We start from the raw sequence: 24,430 nt of genomic DNA, 5'->3' as shown, positions 1-24,430 counted from the left end.
GCCCGGGCTGGGGATTCGAACCCGCCACCTTAGGTGTATGTGGCTGGCGCCTTAGCCGCTTGAGCCACAGGCGCCGAGCCGGGGTTTTACTCTTGATGAGGCTGGTTTCAAACTTCTGATCTCAAGGGATTCTCCTATCTTGGCCTCCCAGTGTGCTAGAATGTAAGTGTGAGCCACCATGCCCAGTCTTGTTTACTCTTCTGATAATCATAGTTTAGTAGTTTGAGATAAACCCCATCTCTACTAAAAATAAAATAAAATAAAAAATAGCTGGGTGCTGTGAAGGGCGCCTATCGTCTCAGGTATTCAGAAGGCTAAAGAGGATCTCTTGAACCCAGCAGTGTGAGGATGCTGTGAGCTAGGCTGATGCAATGGCACTCTAACTTGGGCAGCAGAGTGAAACTATATCTTTAAAAAAAATACAAAAGGTGAGATCTAATTGTGTTTGTAGTTCAAGAGAGAATGCCATCTATAAAGAATAAAGAGTGGTATGTGAGGTAAGGTATCTTTTTTTTTTGAAGACAGAGTCTTACTGTGTAGCCCTCGGTAGAATGCTGTAGCATCACAGCTCACACCAACTTCAAACTCTTGGGCTTAAGAGATTTTCTTGCCTCTGCCTCCCAAGTAGCTGGAACCACAGGCACCCACCACAATGTCCGCCTATTTTGTTGTTGTGTTGTTGTAGTTGTCATTGTTGTTTGGCAGGCCCTGGGCCAGGTTCAAACCTGCCATCCCTGGTGTATGTGTTTGGCATACTAGGTGCTGAGCTACAGGCACTGAGCTGTGAGGTAAGATTTCTAATCCCAGTTTCCTTGACTGGGAAACATATCAAACTTGGTCAATACTAGACGTGATTCCATAAGGCAACAGGTGCACCAAAAGTAACGTGACTAAACTTCCCGCTTTTTAACAATTTGTCCCGTGGCATTTTTAAAAAGTCTTGATTTTTGGAAAGAATGCATGACAAGCTAGGGAACAGCAGGAGAATGGGAAGGAAATATACTGTTTTTGGCTGCTGAAAAGGTTAATGTAACTCTATTTGGGAATGAAAAGGTTAATGTAACTCCCTACTCCCCTCCTGGGCAAGGTCTCTACACTGGCTTTCTCCCTTGCTTCTAGGCAAGGACAATTAGCTCAGAAGGAGCCAAACTCTGGAACAAACAAGTAGCCCCCATCTCTCTAGAATAAGGTGACCAGACATCCGGCTTTTGGCGGGACAGTCCCAATTTTTAACAATTTGTCCCATGTCCTGCGGCATTTTAAAAAAGTCCCAATTGGGCAGTGCCTATGGCTCAAAGGAGTAGGGTACTGGCCCCATATGCCGGAGGTGGCAGGTTCAAACCCAGCCCCAGCCAAAAACAGCAAAGTAATTAATTAAACATTTAAAAAACAAATAAATTAATTAAAAAGTCCCGATTTGGGGGGAAAGAATGCACAACAAGCTAGGGAACACGAGAGAACAGGAAGGGAATATATGGTTTTCGGCTGCCATGTGACTATTTCGCCAGGATATGAGTTTTATTTTTGTTAATTTTATAATGTTAAACTTTAATAATAACAAATAATTGTTGAGAACTGATTATCCAGAACTGTTTATCAAAGTTTGCATTGTTGCCAGGCCCCACCCCCCCCTCCTCCCCCAATGGTGTCTCGCTTTACCAATGTTAAAATCTGGTCACCTTAACCAAAAGACATCATCTCTTCCTACCTAGTCTATGGAATTCAGTTCTGGGGCTCAAGATAGCCTTATACCCACATCATAGTCGAACCAAATTCTAGTACAGAACAGCCTTCCCAGGGTGGAAAATCAATTCCTATCACCACAGGCATGTCTGTTACCGTCTAATTTCCAGAACACTCCTAGTTACAAGTGAAGTCAAATGCATTTGCACTGTTAGGCAGATTCGGCACCAAAAAACAACCTTAGGAAAGCCAAGGCCAGACCAATGTGTGAGCCTTACCTCGTGGGATGTGAATGGGACAAGGATGCCAATTCCTCCGGACAAGGTGGTATAAACAAGTGACTCGGAGCCTCCAGGGATCAACGTGGTCTTCTGTAACGATAGCACTGTCTCCCCAACGTGATAGTTCATGATCACCTCTGCCTGCAAGTCAAAAACAGACTAGTAACTTTGTGTGCCTGTTCCGGATTCCCAAGAACAAGCAGTGCCCCCAAAGGCACCTTTCACCATCTACCAAAATCCAGAAATTACTAAAATCTAAAAATACCTAAACTTCTCTCATCATTTACTTAAAGATTAATACCATACAAATAGGAAGTTCGATCATTTCTCATGAACAATTATAACCTAAAACTTTTTTGTTAACTTATCAAGTCTGCAATAAAAAACTATAAAACCACAGGAAATTGAACAATAAAATAACAACAATCACTAGGCTTGCCCTCTAAAACAGCTCTATTTTCAGAAGTCCACAGATGCTCCATTGAAGAGGTATATGCCTACAGCAGAGGAAGCCCACTTTAGAGACAAGCTGGTTGGTACTGGAAACGAAACTTAAAATCAACTAATCTAAGGAACTCAACTACTCTCCAAAAAGATTTTTATACTGATTAATAAAATCTCAGAAAAATTTCTACTTTACAGGGGCATAAAAAAAGGACAGTGATTTAGTCGTCTGACGTCAAACCCAGCATTCATCCATTACAGGCTATGTATTATCAGCCTGGGGACTTCTGAGAAGAAAGAACCATGCACAGCAGACTCTAGTCTGTGCACTGGGAATAACCAGCTACAAACCATTTCTTAAGTAAGGGCAATAGGAAAGGTACTAACCAATGCCTTCCCTGGGTCTTTCTGTAATCTTACCTTCTGTGAGGCCCCATTGAGTAAGCCTCGGTCCCACAGGGCTTTGTTTCCTGTCGGATCCTCATCCACTTCATCATTGGTGTTAGGTGGGAGCCTCACCTACAAGGAAGTGACACAAATCACAGTGCTGAGTCCTGTATCAGCCCACCAAGCAACATGTCTGCCTCAGGTCCCTGCAAGCAAGCCAAGTTTCCTGCCTGCTCTGGTGGGCAGGAGCCATGTGTGAGGAGTGAGAAACTCAACAGAATCCTCACTGAGCAAAGGTCCTAACCAAGAGCAAAAACAAACCACAGAACATAGACAAGAGAAGTCTAACTGGGCTTAAAAAGATAAGCCAAAGTTCTAGCATAACATGAAATTATTACTAAATCAAGTTCCATAGGGAAGAGGGAGGCAAACAAAGAAAGGGGCTAGAAGAACTTTTATTTTGGAGACAGAATCTCACTTTGTTGCCCCTAGTAGAGTGCTGTGGCGTCATCACTCACAACAACCTCAAACTCTTGAGCTCAAGCGATTCTCTTGTCTCAGCCTCCAAAGTAGCTAGGACTACAGGTGCCTGCCAAAATGCCCGGCTATTTTTAGAGACAGGGTCTCACTCTGGCTCAGGCAATCCACCTGCCTTGGCTTCCCAGAGTGGTAGGAAGAACATATTTTTTAAAAACAGCCTTAGTAGGATTAAATTTTTCACCCATTTTTACTTCCTGTAAAGTAAGTTAGGTCCTCAGCTTTACCCAAGGTGAACAAACTAACCCAGCTTTTTTTTTTTTATTTAACCCAAGTAAATATCAACTCACCACACATATGTTTCCAAACTTGTCTGCCCCAGCCACAGTGTCATAGTCGAGGAGGCTGGCTGTAGTGACCCATCGGGGGTAGGTGTCATCAGCAAAGATGATGAGCTGGTTCTCATTCCGCTTGTAGCGAACCCAAATGAAACTTTCTTGTACGTCAGAGACAATTACCCTGTGCCCGATAGTCTGGATCCCAGAGATATAATTGGCAATATGCTGGGAAAAACAAGGATAGTAATAGGGGTGACTGGAGTTCAGAAACCACAGGATGACTGACATGCAAGTTCTGCAGAACAGTAGTGAGCAATGAAGCCCCAGAAGGTGGGAAAAAGAGCTTATACAAACAAGCAGGACAGAAGGCTGGCCTGAGTTTGAAGAAGTCAAGAAACAAGATATTTCTGCTCCTATTCTTCTCAAAACTCAAAGGCCTAATTCTGAAGCTGGAATTGGAAGACTACAGCACAGTCCCAATAAAGACACATAATTTTAAAAATCAGTGTCCACCACCACTCCAATGCCTCCCCTTATCCCAACAGCTAGATCCTAGCCCCAAAACCAGCACATTTACCTTATTCTCACACTTTCGGAGTAACTTCTTCTTCCCCAAGTCATAGACACGCAGAAGCTTTCCCACACCAATCAACACCCTCCCCTGGAATGGGGCAATGGCAGCAGGGACCTCTTCCACTGGAGTCTATGAAAGGAAAAATGGGTGACACAGCTATCAAAACACAGAGCCATATACCGGTCCAAACCCCTCCGTCTAAGAGTGCCTTCTCCTATAGGACCTGTCAGGAAGACAATAAGAGATAAGCCACAAATATAGCAGCCTTGACAATACAGGGTACTTGGGTAAATAGGAACCACACGCTTCATTTCACCCAGCAAGTAGATCAATGCCACAAATGAAAATAAGTTCTGGTACCTGATGAATGCTACCCCAGAACCTGTGCTTGGTTAAAATGGCACCACAGAATAACAATGAACATAATATATAACATAAAGGTTACCATTTTAATCATTTTAAGTACATACTTCAGTGGCATTAAGTTATGTAACTACTACCATCATCTCCAGAACTTTTCTGTCTTCCCAAATTGAAATTGTGAACCCATTAAACAGTTCCTGCCCAGAAAATATATTTCTTTAAACTGCTGAATTTTGGTCACAAATTGCTGCCTACTTAGTTAAGACAGCAAATAAGGGGCAATTTCAGTATGCATCTATTTCACCATCATGGGTGGTTGACACACAGGCTTTCTGTGCGACTCTCAGGCACTGAGAAGGTTGCTGAAGTATAGAGGGCCCAGCATTTTCCATGTGCTGCCAAGAGGTGGATTAGAATCAAAGAGTGGGACCCCAGAAAATCTGACCCCTAACTCAAGGAAAAGTGGGTTTTCCTAAGATCCAGGAGAACCACTGGCTGATTCCTACCTTGTGCAAAAACTCCAGTTTTTCCCCATTGTTCACAAGCTTGTACGTATAGACAAAACCCCCTGCCACAGATCGGGGGTTCAGTATCAGGTCCTTGGCCACGCCTACCAGCACATACCACTCTTCACCAGTGTTGGAGAACCTGCACACGGCCACACTATATACAGAGAAAGCAGCAAAAGTCAGGCATTAATCAAGACCCAGACAGCTCCTGTCCTAGTCCACCAAAGCCTGAATTGTCTCAGGTTCCTCACCTAAAAGCTGCCTCATTCTGCTCCAGCTGGACAAGGTCCAGCGTGTTCCCCTGAATAGGATTCATCACACGTATCACAGAGGCCCACTGCCCACTGCCAGCCTTGGGAGCTCCAAAAATGGATTCAGGAAGGTTTTCATTGAGGAATGCTGCTGCCATCTCTGCAGCCAGCTCCCGCTCATCCTCTCCTGCCGCTTCCACCATTTCCTAAATTAAAAAAGCAAGGCCGTGAGTTCAGAGGTAGGGGCTGAGTATGAGTGGAGTAAGTAGCAAGAACACACCAGGGGGAATTCATGACATATAAAGTAGCAAAGTCTGTCCTCCAAAACCAGGACTTGCCAAAATAAAGATTAAAGAAAAAGGTGTACAGAAGGAGAAGTGAGAAAATCATGAAAGGGAAAACCAGATATTGCCAGTTACGTATTAGCAGAAAATGCCAAAAAGATCATTGGCTTTGAACATTGGTCCAAATACTGGACCAAAAGTTTGAGAACATAAGAATGAAACTGTATTTTTCTACCTAACCTATCTAATTTCCCTTGCCAATACTACTTGTCTCCTCTCTTTCAGACTAGATACAGTTTTATATAGTTGTGGCTATCCAGTTTTGCTGGGAAATGATTTTTGGCAAGAGCTGGTATTGTAGGGAATATGAAAGCCATCCCGTTTGGGCCTAAATCACAGGAAATGTATAACACAGTCTATTTTAGAAGCTCAAGGAATGAAGACCTCTATTCCAGAGAAAAAGCTCAATTCTGAAGAAACCTAGGTCAGTGTATTAGTCCTGGGTCACACGAAAACCTAAATCGAAGTACTTGGCAGGTCCTTAAAGAAACTAAAGAGCCTAGATCTTTAAAAATAACAAAGAATAGGGTGGCACCTGTGGCTCAGTGGGTAGGGCACCGGCCCCATATACCAAGGGTGGCCGGGTTGAACCCAGCCCCAGCCAGCCAAACTGCAACAACAACAATAACAAAAAAATAGCTGGGCGTTGTGACGGGCGCCTGTAGTCCCAGCTACTTGGGAGGCTGAGGCAAGAGAATCGCCTAAGCCTAGGAGTTGGAGGTTGCCGCGAGCTGTGATGCCACGACACTCTACCGAGGGCAATGAAGTAAGGCTGTGTCTCTATATGATAAAAACTTACAGGGATTAAAACTTTTCAACACCATTTCACACACCTTTTAAGTGAACCCCTGAATGTCAGTCTCATTACCTCTGCCATCTGCTGCTTTCTCTGAGCTTTTGTGGCCTCAGTGTAGGCATTGTGGTCTGTTTCAATGATGATAAGGTTGTTACTCTCAGGATGGATGACAAATTTCCTGGGTGTGTACTGCAGTGGAAAGGCTACTTGATTGAAGACAGCACCTAGCTTCTCCAAAGCCAAAATCCTGTGACAAAAGGAAAGGGAGTCAACAGGTCACTCACTGAGGACCTAGAAATCAGTACAGCCACGGCAAAAACACATCAATCCCTGATACTAGTGTTGGCAACTAGGCAATGTGGAACTAGCTCCAATCTAGATGCTGCACGGGAGACATGATATACTACAGAAAAGGCCCCCACCTTCAGCCAATACCGCACCATTATTCATGGCAATTTTGGTTTTTTGGCCAGAGAAACTTATTACGGTCATCAAAGAATTTTTTTCTTTTATCACTCTAATGGTAAGTAAGGGTGAAAGTTAGAATTTCCTCTTGATTATTACTAACAAACTCTGAAATAAAGAACAACCCAAATTTATTATAAAGCACCCCAATTTCCTGAGTATGTGTATATGGTATTTGTACTGATCATGTTTCATATAACAAGGTGGATGCCCTTCTAAAGGAAAATCACCTGAGCTTTAGGAAATCTGTGACAATGCAAGAGATAGCAAATGGAGACCCACAACTTCTGTCAAATGGGACACCAAAACGCACACTTGAGCAAAACTATGCAAAAATGAGCAGAATCCAGTACTCTTAGAAATACAGTTACTTGAGTTCTAATCATGGGCAGTTTTATTTGCAATTTGAATATTCTGTACATTAAAAGGTTAAAAACTTACAAAGAAAATAAGATAGATGATACCAGACCTGAAATACCAAACAAAACCCTGGAATTAAAAAAAGATGTGGAGCCAACAATGCATTGAGCCCCAAACCTGAAAAATGGTTAAAAATGAGGAACACAAGGACTGAATCCACCTGACAGAGCTGGAGCAGTTACTGTCTACCACTAAGGGTTCCACTACAGATGCAAGAAAAAGTGTTCTTTGCACCTGCTGACTCTGGCAGCCAAGACTGAACAGAGGAATACAGGGGAAAAATAATGAGAATTTCTGCAACTCAGAGCCTATTTCACTCCAAAAGAAAACCTAGGCTTGGCACCTGTGGCTCAAACAGCTAAGGCGCCAGCCACATACATCTGAGCTGGTGGGTTCGAATCCAGCCCGGGCCTGCTAAACAATGATGGCTGCAACCAAAAAATAGCCAGGCATTGTGGCGGGCGCCTGTAATCCCAGCTACTTGGGAGGTGGCAGCAGGAGACTCACTTGAGCCCAGAAGCTAGAGATTGCTGTGAGCTGTGACGCCAGGGCACTCTACCCAGGGGGACAGCTTGAGGCTCTGTCTCAAAAAAAAAAAAAAGAAAAACCTAAAATTTGAGTTTCCACAGTTAAGTGTACAGAAATAGCCCCTATCTTTATCTGGTTGATCACACTCATAAAAGCTTATAAGCTAAACATAATTAAAAGCTAGCCAGCAACATTTTGGTTAAAAAAACAAAAAAGAAAAGAAACAAAACAAAACATAGGATTTCAGATTTAACATATGGAACCTGAGTCAAGGAAGAAAAAATGATAGGCAAGTAAGTATAATCTTCTAAATGTGGAATATATCCTTTCTCCCAGTAACTCCACTTCTAAGAATTTAACCTAGAGATTTATTCACACATGTGTAGAATGATGGACTAGTTTTTTCACTGCAGTGCTATTAAAAAGCCTAACACTGTCAATTGAGACAGAACTAGTCGCCCTTCAAAAGTAGAAAGATGGCTTGAGGTCAGGAGTTTGCGACCAGCCTGAGCAAACCACTGTTTCTACTAAAAATAGGAAAATTAGCTGGGTTCAGTGGTGGGTGCCTGTAGTACCAGCTGCTTGGAAAGCTGAGGCAAGAGGGTAACTGGAGCCCAGTAATTTGAAGCTGCAGTGAGTTATGATCACGCCACTGTACTCTAACCTAGAGGACACAGCAAGACTCCGACTCAAAGAAACAAACCAAAAACTCAAATCTCAAAACGACTGGATTATGCTGCTAAGTATTAAAAGTATCAACAGACTATAAAACTCCAAACATCGAAACTTGGCTCCCAAGTACTGAAATCCTGAGCCAAATAAAGGTTTCAATTTCAACACATGAGTCTTATGGTAAAGAGCTGGCTCTCTGCCATATCTTTAATTTGTGTATAAATTATTTTATTATTATAATTAGATCTTCACAAAGTTGTCTTTTCACCATCTGTGTTTTGTTAAAGTGGAATTTAATTATACTTATAAGCAAAAGTTGGTTGCCTGGGGAACAACTGTATATTCAGTTTAACAGAAATAAAAGAATATATGTCTTAAAATGCAAGATTGTTATATAATAAAAAATTTTAATTTCAAAAGTGAAAGTTGTAATATTTTAAGTGCAGCATCAGCTCTTAAAGGAAAAGCAAAATGATCTATATATCTTCCTTGTAAAAAGGAATTCAGATTTATAATTAACATGAAAATCATGTATCAGACTTCTGTAGATTTCTTCAGCATACTTTATCCAACAATTATTCTCTATTTTGTCAAATTGAAGAGTCCTGGTAAGTATTTCTCCTGGGCAGCCTCACTTTCCCACATCATGGAAGTATAAGTTTGTACATATACATAACATGATGATAGAAAACATGATAATAGGTTTTCTAAATTTTGGTTCTAAGTCTCTTTGCTGATACCAGTAGATAAGTATGAAGGCAGTAATACTACTCAAAGAGATGTAGACAGCCAAAAAATACATTCAATGGTTTTGGAGGTACTTGAAAGAAAACCAAAGCACTGATCAGAGTTACTAGAATCAATAAAGATGTTAAGCTGCCAACAACTAAATTGATGAGTCGATCCTTGGCTAACATCTCCCCAAACAGGGGTCTGTTGTCCAGGCCACTGGGGCTGTAGGTCCTGATAGAAAAGTTCTCCATTTGGGGTTTTTTTCACTCTCCCCAGGTCACTCAAAAGTGAGCCAGCATTACCCCCAAAGTCGCTGGCCCACAACTCCCGACCGCCTGCACTCACAGGGCTGGACTCCTGGGGGACTGGGAGGCATGGGCAGCAGTAGATGACTACCCAGGCACACGGCCACTCCGCCCTCGCCCCACTCTCCTCCTCTCATCTGGAGCAGCTCAGCTTCTCGCTGGTTCAGGAGCACTGGCCCCGGGTCCGTGCCCTTGCCAAGATCTGGTGCCTAGGCTTGGGGCATGCTGCCAGAGAGTAGCTGCTTAGCCCCACTGCTGCACTGCAGGTCCCCGCTCGTTCCTAAGCTCCCGGGCCAGGACCTCCAGCAACTGTCACCTCTCTGCCATATCTTGACAACGTCTTCTAACACTGGTATCAAACAGTCTGAGCTCGTGGCAGAAAGGCTTTCTGCTGAGCTTCAAACATGAAACACACTCACCTCAAGGTGTTAGTGGAGATAGCTACAATGCCCTCAGGACACTGTTCCGAGGCAAAACCAGATGCAAATTCCAGGGTCTCGTAAGACAGAGGGGTGAGATGGAAGCGAGATTGGTAAGAATAGCTCAACCATGAGCGGCTTGACATGGCCAATACCTGAGGAGAAAAAAAAAATCTCAAATTAGCTTGGAAATTCAAACACGGTATATTGATCAAACACCCTACCACTAAATTTCAGTCTGCAGAATATTCCAAAATATTCTATAAACCTAATAGGCTATCTTAAGAAAAAGAGGCCTGGAAAAAAGGCAGTATGGCTTGGTATATGCTAAAAACATAGCTATATGACCAAGACCAATCACTTGATCTTCCTGACCCTGTGTCCATGACTATAAAATGGAAATACTAGCTTGGCACCTATAGCTCAAGCGGCTGGATACCAGCCACATACACCAGATCTGGCAGGTTCGAATCCAGCCCGGGTAACAACAATGACAACTACAACCAAAAAATAGCAAGGCTTTATGGTGGGCACCTGTAGTCCCAGCTACTTGAGAGGCTGAGGCAAGAGAATTGCTTAAAAGTCCAAGAGTTTGAGGTTGCTGTGAGCTGTGATGCCATGGCATTTTACCCAGAGTGACAGCTTGAGACTCTGTCTAAAAAAGAATGATAAATAAATAAATAAAAAGTAAAATAAAATAAAATGGAAAAACTATCACAAGACTAGACAGCTGCAAAAATTAAATGAGCTAACATGGAATGATCTTACCAGCATCCAATAACACTAATATTATTCCTAACTATGAAGGATACAATATTTCCCAACTGTTTTCAAATTAGGTGAATATATTGTGTCCATGACATTAATATGTGAGACTGGGATAAATCCAACAAGATTACTCATAGATAGTGGTCCCCTAGATATGAAGTTTCTAGCTACCCTCCAGGCCTATCTGCAGAGCCAGAGGGCTGAAGGGACAGATGATCCAACCTACCTATAAGCAAATCACGGCACAGTTCCATGGAACCCCAGTCAGGAAACTCTGGATTAAGGAATTCAAGATTTCCCACATGACAGATATCAAGTCATGAACTAAATGCTGGCGAATTAGTTAAAGTAAAGCTTACAATAAAGAGATTTCTCACTCAGTACAACTAACATCCAAATGTGCTAGCTCCCCCATTCCATTACTTACCGCCTCCTGGCCTTGCATGCGGACACGGAAGAGTTTCACAGGACGGGACCCCAGGTATCGAGTGCGGGTGTCAGACAGATCTCCAGTGACAGGGTCCAGAACTGTCCTCAGCAGCACACCATTCTAATCAAAAAGAGAGAAGCAACTGAAGCCTACTCATCATGGAAGCTTATCAGCTATGATAGGACCTCTCCCTTGGCTATTTTATACAGCAAATCAGAGCAAACAGAAAGAAAAGACTTGGTGGTTTAAAAAGGACTCTAATAATCAGAGAGCTATTCATTCATTTTCTCACTAAATCATTTATTTGTTCAAATAGTTATTAAACAGTTAATATGAAGTAACATAGTAAAACATACTTATTTTTCACTATACACCCTATAAATTACTTTTTTCACCATGTACAGCAAACTCTTCTTTACAATTTTAAATTTTGAGATAGTTTTCCTGGTATGCTGGCTTATGCCTGTAATCAACACTCCAGGAGGCCAAGACTGGTAGATTGCTTGAGCTCAGGAGACCAGCCCGACCAAGAGCAAGACCCTGTCTCTATCAAAAATAGAAAAACTAGGGTGGCACCTGTGGCTCAGTGGGTAGGGTGCCAGCCCCATATACCAAGGGTGGCGGGTTCAAACCCAGACCTGGCCAAATTGCAACAAAAAAATAGCCGGGTGTTGTGGCAGGTACCTGTAGTCCCAAGCTACTCAAGAGGCTGAGGCAAGAGAATAGCCTAAGCCCAGAAGTTGGAGGTTGCCGTGAGCTGTGTGACACCACGGCACTCTACCAAGGGTGATAGAGTGAGACTCTATCTCTAAAAAAAAAAAAAAAAAAATAGAAAAACTAGGCCTGGTGCCAGTAGCACAGTGATACAGCGCCAGCCACAACTACCGAGGCTGGCAGGTTGGAACCTGGCCCGGGGCAGCTAGACAACAATGGCAACTATAGAAAAAAAAATAGCCAGGCATTGTGCGAGGTACCTGTAGTCCTAGCTACTTGGGAGGTTGAGGCAAGAAGACTGTTCAAGCCCAGGAGTTTGAGGTTGCTATGAGATATGATGCCATAGCGCTCTATCTACCTACAGCAGAGTGAAACTCTGTCTCAGTCAATCAATAAATTTATTTTTGAAAAGATCTATAGTTGGCTCGGCGCCTGTGGCTCAAGTGGCTAAGGTAGCAGGTTCGAATCCAGCCCACACCCGCCAAAGACAATGACAGCTGCAACCAAAAAATAGCTGGGCGTTGTGGTGGGCGCCTGTGGGGGTTCCAGCTACTTGGGAGGCTGAGGCAGGAGACTCACTTGAGCCCAGAAGTTGGAGGTTGCTGTGAGCTGTGATGCTACAGCCCTCTACCCAGGTGGACAGCTTGAGGAGCTATCTCAAAAATAAATAAATAAAAATAAACAGGGGCCTCCAAAGCACTGGCCTCAGTGCTTTGGAGGGCCAGACTGCGGGCCCTGAGACGAGTCAGCTACTAAGCAGGACAGGCAGAGGCGGCAAAAACACCCAGTGGGCCGGATAAATGTCCTAGGTGGGCTATATGTTGCCAGTGGGCCGTAGTTTGAGGATACTTGATTTAGATGTTTGAATAAATAATCATTAAGGGGGGAAAAATTATATGATCAAGAACCCCAACATGATCTCAGGTTTCTGCTTTCCATGGCATGAAGAACTCAGCTTCTTTAACAACAGGGTATATTGAGGGTCCTTTATTACTAATGGAGCCAATTATGTACTGTAATATATTCAAAAGCTGAAATGAACTGTGGGAACTACAGGTGACCCTTGAGGACCCCATCTAGTTCTGACCTATATATAGCAGTGACTGTGAAGCATTTTATAAGTGAAAATTCTTCATGCAAATACTTCTGCATTTTTTAAAATTTTTTTTATTTAAGAGCTAAGAGAAGTAGAACCCAGAGCAGCATTGCTCACTTTTCGTAAGGTGGGATCTAGAACCAGAGGCATAGAAAATGCCTTTATCAAACAAAGGAGAGGATGACACCTACTGGAACTCTTACCTGTAACCCAATATTCAGGTAAAGGAAGCCGATTGAGCCCCTCTCACCCAGTTCATCCTGCTTCTCAGTCCCACCCATTTCCACAATACATAAGGACTCAGGCTGGGCTGGAAGAGCCTGCATGCTCAGAGGTTGCAAACAGTCCTGGGGAGCGGGGGAGGGGGAGAAATAAGAACATTTTTTTAAAAATCACCAATTTTAGAAGACATATACCCAGAGAAATTTAAATCCTATGACTGAAGAAGTGCTTTCTTATGTATAGAGATCACTCCAGGAGCGAGTTTTAAGAGGATAGTCAGTTATTAAACTCAGTCTCAGAATAAGCTTTGGGAGGATCATGCTTTCGTCTTTTTGTCAAAGTGGATAAAGGTAAAAGTAAACATATAAAGGACACCTCCCCTAAAAGTCACGTAGATAGCTCTGGAGCAAGTCAGTTTATTTTTAGGCAAATAGTCTTAAGTTTTCTGGTTTATAACTACAAAAGGGGGTTAAGGCTTAAGCCGAAGAAACATTTAAGTAGTCTCTGATCAACATTTTTAAACCACTGCAGTAGACTAACTGCCTGAGATATGCTGCTATGATATAATCAAGAGAAAAAGCAGATATAGATTTCTAGGTCCAGCCCAACTGATCCCAGAGATGGACATCAGGAGTGGGCCAGGTACTTGGGCTCCAATCAGAAGATACTTGAAGTTAAGGCTGTCACTCACTGAGGGATCCAGAGAGATGATTCTAACAGTGTTGTCCACCAGCCCCACAGCCAGGAAGCGAGATCGCTGCTCTCCAGGGGGCACATTGGCCAGACTCATGCACACCACATCTGCTGACATCTCTTTCCGCTCTGTGTATTCATTCAGCTGCCCTGACTATAGGAGTAAAGACAGCAAACAGTCAAAACTACAAAGTGATGGGTCTAGATGCTTCAATTCACCCCCAAAACCTGGGCCCAGAAAGGGCAGGACAAAAATTTCTCTGAGTTCCCAAGACTGAATGTATAGGCTAACCGCAAACAAAATCAATGTCTCCCACCAAGAAGAGAATCAAGAGATCTTTTGACAAGATCAATGTGCCACAATTTTCTAAGCCAACCTCTTTTGCAGGAAATGGAAATAGATAAAACTGCTTATCTCTTCATGAGAATACTGATCAAACATGATAATCAGACAAAGTACAATGAGATTATAAAAGCCACACTAGAGACTTTCTGAAAGTAAGAATAGCCATATTACTCTTCCATACAGAAGAGCAAAAGTAATTTTATGAAATGAACTCTAATTACAGAAATTAAATCTACACCAAATACAGGGTGGCCATAAAATTCATGTGTAATTTAAAATACCTGTCTATTCCTGCAAAAGAGGTTGGCTTAGAAATAGCTGGCTATTTTAAATTGCACACAAACTTTATGGTCACCCTATATTTGTATAAAAAGTAGAGGGTTACGTACAGATGCAGCAAGTATTTCATTTTACTACTAAGAAGGCATTTCATGACTCCAATTAGATGGCAACTTAACTCTCTTACCCTGTCCATAAAGGGCCAGATTGACTTATGGACACTTGAATTTCCTGATTCTCTTTCTTGTGACTATAATCTAAATGCCTGAGCTATGACTCCCATCTCTACCTCTGTACTCTACACATTAAGTCTCATAGTGAATAAAGTAACATACGGGATCCATCTCAAAGTAGACCAGCTCTCCTCCTGTCAGGGCAATCACCACTTGCCGCTGGTTCACTGCACACTTCACAATTGTTTTCTTTCCGGGTGTCTTCCACTCATTGACTCTCTTATCTGCTCGTATGTGACGAATGCCATCTGGATACACCTAGAGTCAATTATGGAAGGAAATATGACTTTAATGATTTGATTTCTCACTCAAAATGACCCTCACACTTACTGCATCTGTCATCCTTGTCAGATCTGGAACCATCATCTTGAAGCACCAGTTGAATCAGTGATAAAAGTGAGTTAATAGGCCATACGCAAGGTCAACTTCTTAAAAGTTTGTTTTGCAATGTCTACTTCAAGTTCTAAACTCATTAATAAAAAGTTTTAACAGAGGTTCAGGGCTCGTAGCTCAGTGGTTAGGGTGCCTGCCACATGCACAGGGGCTGTGGGTTCGAACCCAGCCTGGACCTGCTAAACAACAATAACAACAACACAAAAATAGCTCGGTGTTATGGTGGGCACCTGCAGTCCAGCTACTTGGGAGGCTGAGGCAAGAGAATCGCTTAAGCTGTGAACTATGATGCCACAGCACTCTACAGAAGGCGACGAAGTGAAACTGTCTCAAAAAAAAAGAAAAACGAAAAAAAGCTTTAACAAAGATGAAAGCAGCAGTAATGTGACTCTGCTCTGTAACAAAGAGAAAAATAGCAAACAGAGAGGTGATATTATATATCAAAATTATTATAAATGTTCCCTCCTCTAAGGCTTGCTGGAAGATGAGGGGAAAAAGAGACATGAACTCAGTAGCTTATACCACAATGAGAGGCAAAGAAGGAACAAAGCAACCTGAGTAGGGGAGTGACCTTTGACAATCCTCACCTGCACCAAGGCATCGTCTCCTAACAGGGAGCAGGACAAGGTCGGGGTGGTGCCCAGGAACCCAGAGTCAGTCACTTCTTCCACAGTCTCTCCAATGGATAATACAAGGGTGGCATTCACGAAAGACACAATGATGTAGGCATCAAATTCATCTGAAAAAGGAAAGAAAGGAATTGGTTAGGTAAAAACTCATTAGAATTACAAAGTCAAATGAAACATTAAGAGTTTTCTGTTCAGAAACCTTCCAAGGCTCTTCTTCTATGTGTAGTCACCACACACACAAAGAGCACAGATGATCAAAAGATTATATGTGGAGGTCATAACAGTCTACAGACATATTCTGCTTCCTTCATATTTTCTTTAGATAATTGTTGGAGAAATCAGAGTGGACAAAGCAAGGGAATCGGAGGGATGAGGAATTTTTGGATATTAGAATATTTATGTTTCTCAAGCTAGAGACCCTTTGTGCTAGTTGTCAACTGCAATCCATTCTTAAGAGATACTCCTGGCTCGGCGCCTGTGGCTCAAGCGGCTAAGGTGTCAGGCACATACACCTAAGGTGGTGGGTTCGAATCCCCAGCCCGGGCCCACCAAAGAATAATGATGGCTACAACCAAAAAATGGCCAGGCGTTGTGGCGGGCGCCTGTGGTCCCAGCTACTTGGGAGGCAGAGGCAGGAGACTCGCTTGAGCCCAGGAGTTGGAGGTTGCTGTGAGCTGTGATGCCATGGCACTCTACCCAGGGGGATAGCTTGAGGTTCCGTCTCAAAAACAAAAGAGATACTCCTTATAACCAGGAAAGATCCCAACTTCTTCCAAAAGCTTATATAGAACACAAACTCTAATAAATAAAACAGAATACTTAAGCCTCTATGAGACTGAAGACATTCTAGGATTGGAGAACCCTAGTCCCGATGGGAATGATGTAAGAACACTAGAAAATCAGGAAATGGGGCAGGGTGCAGGAAGTTGGGAGTTGTTTATATTGTTATTCCTTGACCTCTCTGGTTTTTCACTGTTTAGAAATATAACAATCCTGTGGTTATAAGCAATCCTATTAGGATTTGCTTTTCATAATGAAATGTAGTTGGATAAATAAACGCTAATGAGCTTCTCAAGGAGGTCAGAGGATCTGAAATATACAGGAAACTTCCAAAGTTCCTCCTACACATCCCATAGTTGAAGGCCATCTATTTCCATATATCCACCCTATAACATGGAAGAGCTTAAGTGTGTGTGTGTCCCCACATTCAGTACAATGTTTAGCATAAAGCTTGATAAATACTAAACAAAGGCATGCTTATTTTTTCAAGAGTTGATTTCTCTACTTTATAATTTTATTTTTATATCAACTCCCCATTTTCTGTCCCCCTTACCCAGAAGACAGGTAACCAAGGGAAATAACAAGAAAATGTATTAAATTGTAACAGCGGACTGACTCCCAGCAGCTTTAAGGCCTGTCTGAGCCTGTCAGAATTCAATGCCATAGGAGACTGGTCTAGTCCACTCACACAAGGATATACTGGGTTCTAACTGCCCTAAAAGAGGTTCAGATAAACGAAAGTTACTAGATTAGTTCAGGAGAATCAGTATTTTTTCTTTTTTTAGAGACAGAGTCTCACTTTGTCGCCCTTGGTAGAGTGCTGTGACATCACAGCTCACAGTAACCTCCAGCTCTCGGGCTTAGGCGATTCTCTTGCCTCAGCCTCCCAAGTAGCTAGAACCACAGGCGCCCACCACAATGACCAGCTTTTTTTTTTTTTTTTTTGCAGTTTGGCCGGGGCGGGCTCGAACCCGCCACCCTCGGCATATGGGGCCAGTGCCCCACTCACTAAGCCACAGGCACAGCCCAGAATCAGTATTCTTTACAGAAGAGGGGTCAAGTGAAGATATATCACTGGCATGGTCTATGATAGTGTTCTGACCATCAGCAGGACATATACATAAAGTCAACTGGTAGTTTGCAATCAGCACTTCATAATAGAAATAAATATAATTTATGAGATTGCCAGACACATAGTAAGGGTAAGTACTATTTTGCAAAACTTTCATTTCAGTTAATAATATATGTGTGTGTGTGTGTATACTGGGGTGGCTGAAAAGCAAGGAACAAAGAACAATTTCCAAATCATAAGGAGTAAAAGTGGACAAGAAACTTAGTTTCTAATTATTCCATTATAACTATCAATGTATAGCAAATGCTTTGAGGACATCTTATAAAACAACTTTATAAGACTAAGCACTGCAATCTTAAAGTGAGTAAAAAACATGATTGTCCCTGAAATTATGTCTCAATAGCTTAAAATATAACCAAAATCCATCTCCACATGACACCAAACTTGGAAATTTCAGATGTGTAAAAATTAACAGAAATTCCTTAATTTTTAACATTATATGAGTACTGTTATCATTTCCAATGTTGGAAATGTTATTACTAAAACCTAGTAACTTAAAACCTCTGTCAGAGCAAATTAAAAAGCCAACTAACAAAGGGCTCTAACCCACTGGGATTTTGAACTTCTTTCTTTAGTCAAGAGGCAAAAGGGAGCAGTCTAGAAAATAGACCAAGAAAATGCAGGAGAACAAAGGAAGAAGGGGTACCTGGGTCCTTATTTTGAATATGACCAAGGCCCAAAATGTTCACATATAAAGGAAAAGAAATGCTTAGTGGACTTAAATTGAATTGCTAGACAACTCAATAAGCAGGAAAGCAACCACTGATGTCTGAAAGTTGCTTTATATCAAATTTTCTCAAAATATCCATCACCCTGAGGATACCAAGCACACTGTAACTTCTACCCCTTCCATTCTACAAGAGAAAGACCTGCAGCAGTTTACTCTTATGTCATAGGGTGACTACAGGTTAAAGTTGGACTTTTAACAAAGTATGTTATCATGGTAAATAAGTTAAGACCTATAAATATCCACATTGCCCTTTTCCAGGGGTTGCAGATCTCATATGAAGGAACATTGTTACATCATACCTCAGTCAAGAAACTATTAAGGTATGAGAATGCATCTTCAGGTCTCAGAAAGATCTAACTGCTGTCGAGCACTGCTAAAGCACCCCAGAGAGGGGAACACTTTACTCTACCTACTACTTCCCTTGCCTTAGGATCTAAGGCTCAATAATTGGCTCACTCCAAAGTGTAAAAGTGAGCCACCATCCAGATGACTAAAGCCTCCAATATTTGTCACTTTATAGTCAGTACCTGATGCTTCTCTTGTTTCAGCAAAGTCCTGAATATACTCAAAAGCTCCCCCTAGGTCCTGATCTTTCAGTCAGTACACCTGGAACATACAACTCCAAGGGAGAATATTAAGCTAAGGTTTGCTAGCTACCGGCCCTTTCAGCTTAATGAAAGAAAATTTAGTCAAATTTTACAAATTCTATGGGAGAAAGTAGAGAAGACGATCCCTGCATCAGACCACCCGTTAAACAGGCAGATGGGTGTGCATCACTATTATGCACATCAACGTACAACTGCAAAGTTACCCTCTGAGAGACACCATCAAGGCAGCCTCTATTTTGTGCAGGTCCCTCTCCATGGGTAAACTATAAGACCCCACAAAAGACCCTAGCAGTAGGTACACACCTGTGGTGATCAGCACCTTCACCAGCCACCTGTGGAAGAGAAAAAAAGGCTTGGTATTGGTAGTATGCATCACCAAGTACCAGCCAAGGTTAGTATTTGCCTGGAAGACTGCAGCATGTGTGCACAGGAGGAATGTTCACTCAACAGTAACTTGGGGTATCTGAAAAGAGAATGAGAGAACCTGACCTGTTTTTGTGGGTAACTGCCCAAAGTATAGGATTTAAGGAGTAAAATCTACCAGAATATAGTCCTTTCCTAGATTCTGATATTTAATAAAAGAGAAAAAATTTCAGCTACAAGTTCCATCATACAACATACTGCCTATCACTAACTTAGTGAATGCTTCTCTCCAAAGAGCCTTCCCTGATGATGAAATACATGGCCATTCCCTCTCCGCTAATCCCACCCAGCAACACACTTGTACTGTTCACTTCAGAAAACCCTTTGTACTTGTTTTCTTTTTTAGATGGCAAATGCTCTGAAACAGGGATTCCATGTTCTCAGTAGATGGTAGGCACTCAAATGACTACATGATGAAAGCAGAGAACTTTATCCTAAAAGAAGCCCAGTCAGACCCACAGACTCTGATTTCACCTATCAGTGAAAATGGGCATTGGCCCAAGATTCAAGAGGCAAGGAAACTTCCTATTCCCTAGGCTACCTTGAAAGTCAACTCCTCCAACTTTTTACCTCCTTCATAAAAATGACAGGTGGTTTTTCTTTAGGCTTCTTAAAGTCAGAGTTAATAATCATAAATGTTCTACAGGTTCCGTATTAAAACAAAAACAAAAACAAACAAAAAAAAGAGCATACTCGTGTACCTCAAAGAATCTTTCTAATTCAAAAAATCTAGGCAACATTTTCAAGAGCCGTAGTATCAACGTGCCACCAAGCCAAAGTTGAACATCAACACTGACCAATTTCCTGATGTACATATTACATTAAAAAAAAAATCATCTAATAATTATCTTTTCAGCTCAAATAAGCCTACCAATTTTCTAACTCATTTTTCCCTTTCTACTCAATTCATATTTGACTCTAATGCCTACAATGAAAACAAAATCCACAAAAGAGCATATTCTAATAGAGGTTTTAAAACCTGATAGAGGTTTTTCTCCTACATGTTTCATACAACCAGAACATCTAAATTTCAGGCAGAACTACAGCTGTTTTTTTAAAAAGCTATGCCTACTGGCCAGGATCTTACTCACCAGTCTCACATTCCCAAAGAAACAAGAGGAAAATGAGATCTAGCACTGACCTCCAGCACCACAGTGATCATAGGTGTAATGACACTGACTTTATTTTATGGGATTGCAATTCAATTACCACAAGACTTCCATGCTATTGCACAACTCTGCACTCTCCCATTACTTTCAAAAGTTTACAATGAGGTGACCATTTTTCATCCAGGAACTCAAACTCCCCTTTCCTTCCCCTAGCCCTGCTTATCCACTTGCGCTAAAATTCTGATTCCACTCAATCAAAGCTCTGCTTTCCTTAAGCTCATACAGTATAACTGACTAATTAACAAGCTTTAATTAGTCAATTAGCTTGTTAATTAGTCAATCTCTCAATTTGTAAACCACTACCACCTTGAACTTCAGGACAATAGGAGAGTACATAGTTGAAGAAAAATGAAAAAGCGACACTATTTCCTCACACCACACCTCTTACATAGATGGAACCAGTTTATGAATATAAGGTCAAAGAACATCACATTTGACAGCACTAGGATACTCAAACTTTGATGTACTGAAATATGAATAGCCACACTATGTCCCCTGACCCACTTGCAAAAAAAGTAGTAAGTGAAGGCATCCTAATTAGAAGAGCCTCAAAATCATGCTGTTGAGCCAGAAAATGTGTCTGGTCTGGTCCTAGATGAAGTGATCAAGAAATATTACAAATACAACCTCTTAAGCCTTCTATGACAATGGCACCCAGACCCTCATTTTGACTACTGGGAAAGGGCTGCTTACCTTCAATGTGTCGACGCACTGTCCAGACAGCATTGGGGTTACCAGGTAGCTCAGAAACAGCCATTTCCGATACCTGATAGGACAGGAGAATACAGTGAGCATGCAATTTGGCTACTTGCTTATAACTACACTGGGCAGTACAGTCACAGTCTCAAAGGCAGTGCTCAGACTACATGCTGGATTTAAAGGATGAAACCATCTAGTGGGGAAAAAAACTTAAGGATCAAAACAGTTAAGAGGCACTGGCAGCCTCCAGATCAGACTTTAGCAAAAGTCATGGAATGTCTAGGAAGGTACAGATGTTGCAGCCCAAAACCATACCCTTTCCCTGGGTATGGCATGCAAGCATCCTCCTCAGAAAAAGAGTGGTAACCACTGGGAACATAACAAGCCATCTAAATTAGCATCCCATAAAACCAAATCCCATCTGGACCAATATAATGCTACATCTTTTAGGAAAAACATTCCTTTATCCCCTTGGCAGAGTATCAGCTCTCCCTCCTGTAAGCACTCATAGAAGCCAATCACCACCTCTTAGGGAACTAATTGTTCTGTCTTTCCTACTAGATTTTTAGGTTCTTTAAGGTCAGAGTCAGTAATCTTAAATGTTCTATAAGTTCTCAAACCTGAGGACAAATGAAGTTTCTTTCTTTTTTTTTCTTGAGACAGAGCCTCAAGCTGTTCCCTCCTCTGGGTACAGTGCCATGGCATCACAGCTCACAGCAACCTCCAACTCCTGGGCTCAGGCGAGCCTCCTGCCTCACCCTCCCAAGTAGCTGGGACCACAGGCACCCACCACAACGCCCGGCTATTTTTTTGGTTGCAGCCGTCGTTGTTGTTTGGTGGGCCCAGGCTGGATTCGAACCCACCACCTTAGGTGTATGTGGCTGGCGCCTTAGCCACTTGAGCCACAGGCGCCAAGCCATGAAGTTTCTTAAGATAAATATAAAATAATCTAGAGGGAGAAACTAGGTATGCATTATGTGAACTTTGAATTAAATTCTTAGAATTGTTTTATAAATACTGAACCAATCTAAAATAAAAAGTTTATTAATATATTTTGGCTGGGCACCTGTAACTCAGTGGTTACGTTGTATGCAGGCCACATGCTCCAGGGCTGGTGGGCTGGAACCCAGCCTGGGTCTACTAAACAAAAAATAATAATAATAATAAAAGAAAAGAAAAATAGCAGGGCATTGTGGCAGGTACCTGTAGTCTCAGCTACTAGGGAGGCTGAGGCAAGAGAATTGCTTGAGCCCAAAAGTTTGAGGTTACTATGAGCTATGACGCCAGGGCACTCTACCAAGGGTAACAAAGTAAAACTCTTGTCTCAATTTTGAAAAAAAATTTATTAATACATTTAAATTAGGGGCTGGGCGTGCTCACACCTCAAATCCCAGCACTTGGGAGGCCATGGCAGGTGGACTGCCCGAGCTTACAAGTTCGAGACCAATCTGGGCTAGACTGAGACCCCCATCTATAAAAATAGCTGGGTGTTGAGGCAGGTGCCTGCAGTCCCAGCTACTTGGGAAGCTGAGGCAAGAGAATAGCTTGAACCCAAGATGTTGAGGTTGTTGTGAGGTATGATGCCACAGCACTGTATGGAGGGTGACAAAGTAAGACTGTCTCAAAAAAAAAGAAAAACAACCATATATATATATGCACACATTTAAATCATCTAGAAACAATAAATTACTTAATGTATTATAGTGTGCAATCACATTTTATAGGAATAATTTAAGTTTATTCAAGGAAGGCATTACCCCTTTTCTTAATTCACCAATATAATAACATAAAGATTTAAGAGCATTATCATTAATAAAATATGTCAACTTACTCTATACCAAATGTAACACTAATAGTAACCCTGCTCAACTGAGACCACTACTTAGCCAGAAAAAAAGGTACAACAAACAAACTTACAGGAGCAAGATCATGTCCAATAATTTAAAAATATTTTTATATACAACAAAGATTTGTTTATAGATTTGAAGGGGTAAGGTGGCAGGAAACTAAAACATGATGACTCTTAATCTCACGCTATACACAAATTTTGTTTACACGTATTTTTGCAGAAAGTGTTACGTTTTCGTCAGATGATCATTACAATCCAATGAATAGTAAGAAACTAAATAATTAAGAAATACAAATGTAAATTTGGTCCAATTTATTGAAAATTTGGTGAACTGATATTTTGGGAGATAAAATATGTTCAAATTCCCTGAAACAGCAGTATTAGTAGCTAACATTTATTAAATATTTCATGCCATATATTAAGCTAAATGCTTCATATGCCATCGCTTCATTTGATTTACATAATCCTTTTAAGGCAAGTACATTAGTCCATTTTAGAGAAGAAAATGTAAAGTGGACTTGATGTCCATTATTAATGTTTTAATATTAATAATCATGGATTAACATTAATATTTGTGATTAATAATGTCTTAATAAAAGCTTGATAGCAGCTACTAAGTGGTAGAGCCAGAATTCAAAACCAAGGTCATCTTGGGTGTGTTCTAATACAAATTTACAAAAATATGCAGCAAGCCTCTTGAGATCTGTAGTTTGCTAATCCCAACCTCTGAAAACAAAAGTTATAGGAAATTTTATTTTACTATTAACAAGATCAAAGCCAGGCCCTTAATAGAAGGCATCAACAGTAGGCCTGTAAAGAAAAGGACATGGGATTTGAGAAAATAATTTTGAATGTCAATAGGGGCACCTGTAGCTCAAAGGAGTAGGGCACCGGCCCCATATGCTGGAGGTGGAGGTTCAAACCCAGCCCTGGCCAAAAACTACAAAAAAAAAAAAAAAAAAATTGAATGTCAAAAGGTCCAATAATAGCCTCAGCTCCTGTAGCTCAAGTGGCTAGGGCATCAGCCACATACACCGGAGCTGACGGGTTTGAGTCCAACCTGGGGCTGCCAAACAACAATGACAAAAGCAACCAAAAAATTGCCAGGCATTATGGAGGGTGCCTGTAGTCCAATGCTACTTGGGAGGCTGAAGCAAGAGAATTGCTTAAGCCCAAGAGTTGGAGGTTGCTATGACACCATGGCACTCTACCCAAGGTGACAGCTTGAGACTTGGTCTCCAAAAAAAAA

The 24,430-nt window shown here is 41.7% G+C and overlaps 1 protein-coding gene and 1 pseudogene across 1 annotated transcript in view; both read right to left on the bottom strand.

Moving 5' to 3' along the window:
• SF3B3 (splicing factor 3b subunit 3) overlaps positions 1-24,430 on the bottom strand; it is a 55,472-nt gene that overhangs the window by 1,808 nt on the left and 29,234 nt on the right. Inside the window, exons 11-24 of the mRNA XM_012806150.2 lie at positions 21,327-21,399; positions 15,750-15,901; positions 14,872-15,027; positions 13,910-14,065; positions 13,200-13,343; positions 11,184-11,306; positions 9,989-10,143; positions 6,520-6,694; positions 5,308-5,513; positions 5,054-5,210; positions 4,188-4,313; positions 3,623-3,835; positions 2,829-2,927; positions 1,962-2,105 (exon numbers count right to left, since the gene is read on the bottom strand). Of these exons, the coding sequence (XP_012661604.1) occupies positions 1,962-2,105; positions 2,829-2,927; positions 3,623-3,835; positions 4,188-4,313; positions 5,054-5,210; positions 5,308-5,513; positions 6,520-6,694; positions 9,989-10,143; positions 11,184-11,306; positions 13,200-13,343; positions 13,910-14,065; positions 14,872-15,027; positions 15,750-15,901; positions 21,327-21,399 (2,079 nt within the window). The remainder of the gene's footprint in view (positions 1-1,961; positions 2,106-2,828; positions 2,928-3,622; positions 3,836-4,187; positions 4,314-5,053; positions 5,211-5,307; positions 5,514-6,519; positions 6,695-9,988; positions 10,144-11,183; positions 11,307-13,199; positions 13,344-13,909; positions 14,066-14,871; positions 15,028-15,749; positions 15,902-21,326; positions 21,400-24,430) is intronic.
• On the bottom strand, positions 9,137-9,761 carry LOC111725749 (annotated as a pseudogene).

This window comes from Otolemur garnettii, unplaced genomic scaffold, assembly GCF_000181295.1.
Source record: "Otolemur garnettii isolate 467f Iridium unplaced genomic scaffold, OtoGar3 scaffold00047, whole genome shotgun sequence".
Classification (NCBI taxonomy): Eukaryota; Metazoa; Chordata; class Mammalia; order Primates; family Galagidae; genus Otolemur; species Otolemur garnettii.
This window is presented reverse-complemented; position numbering and strand designations above follow the sequence as displayed.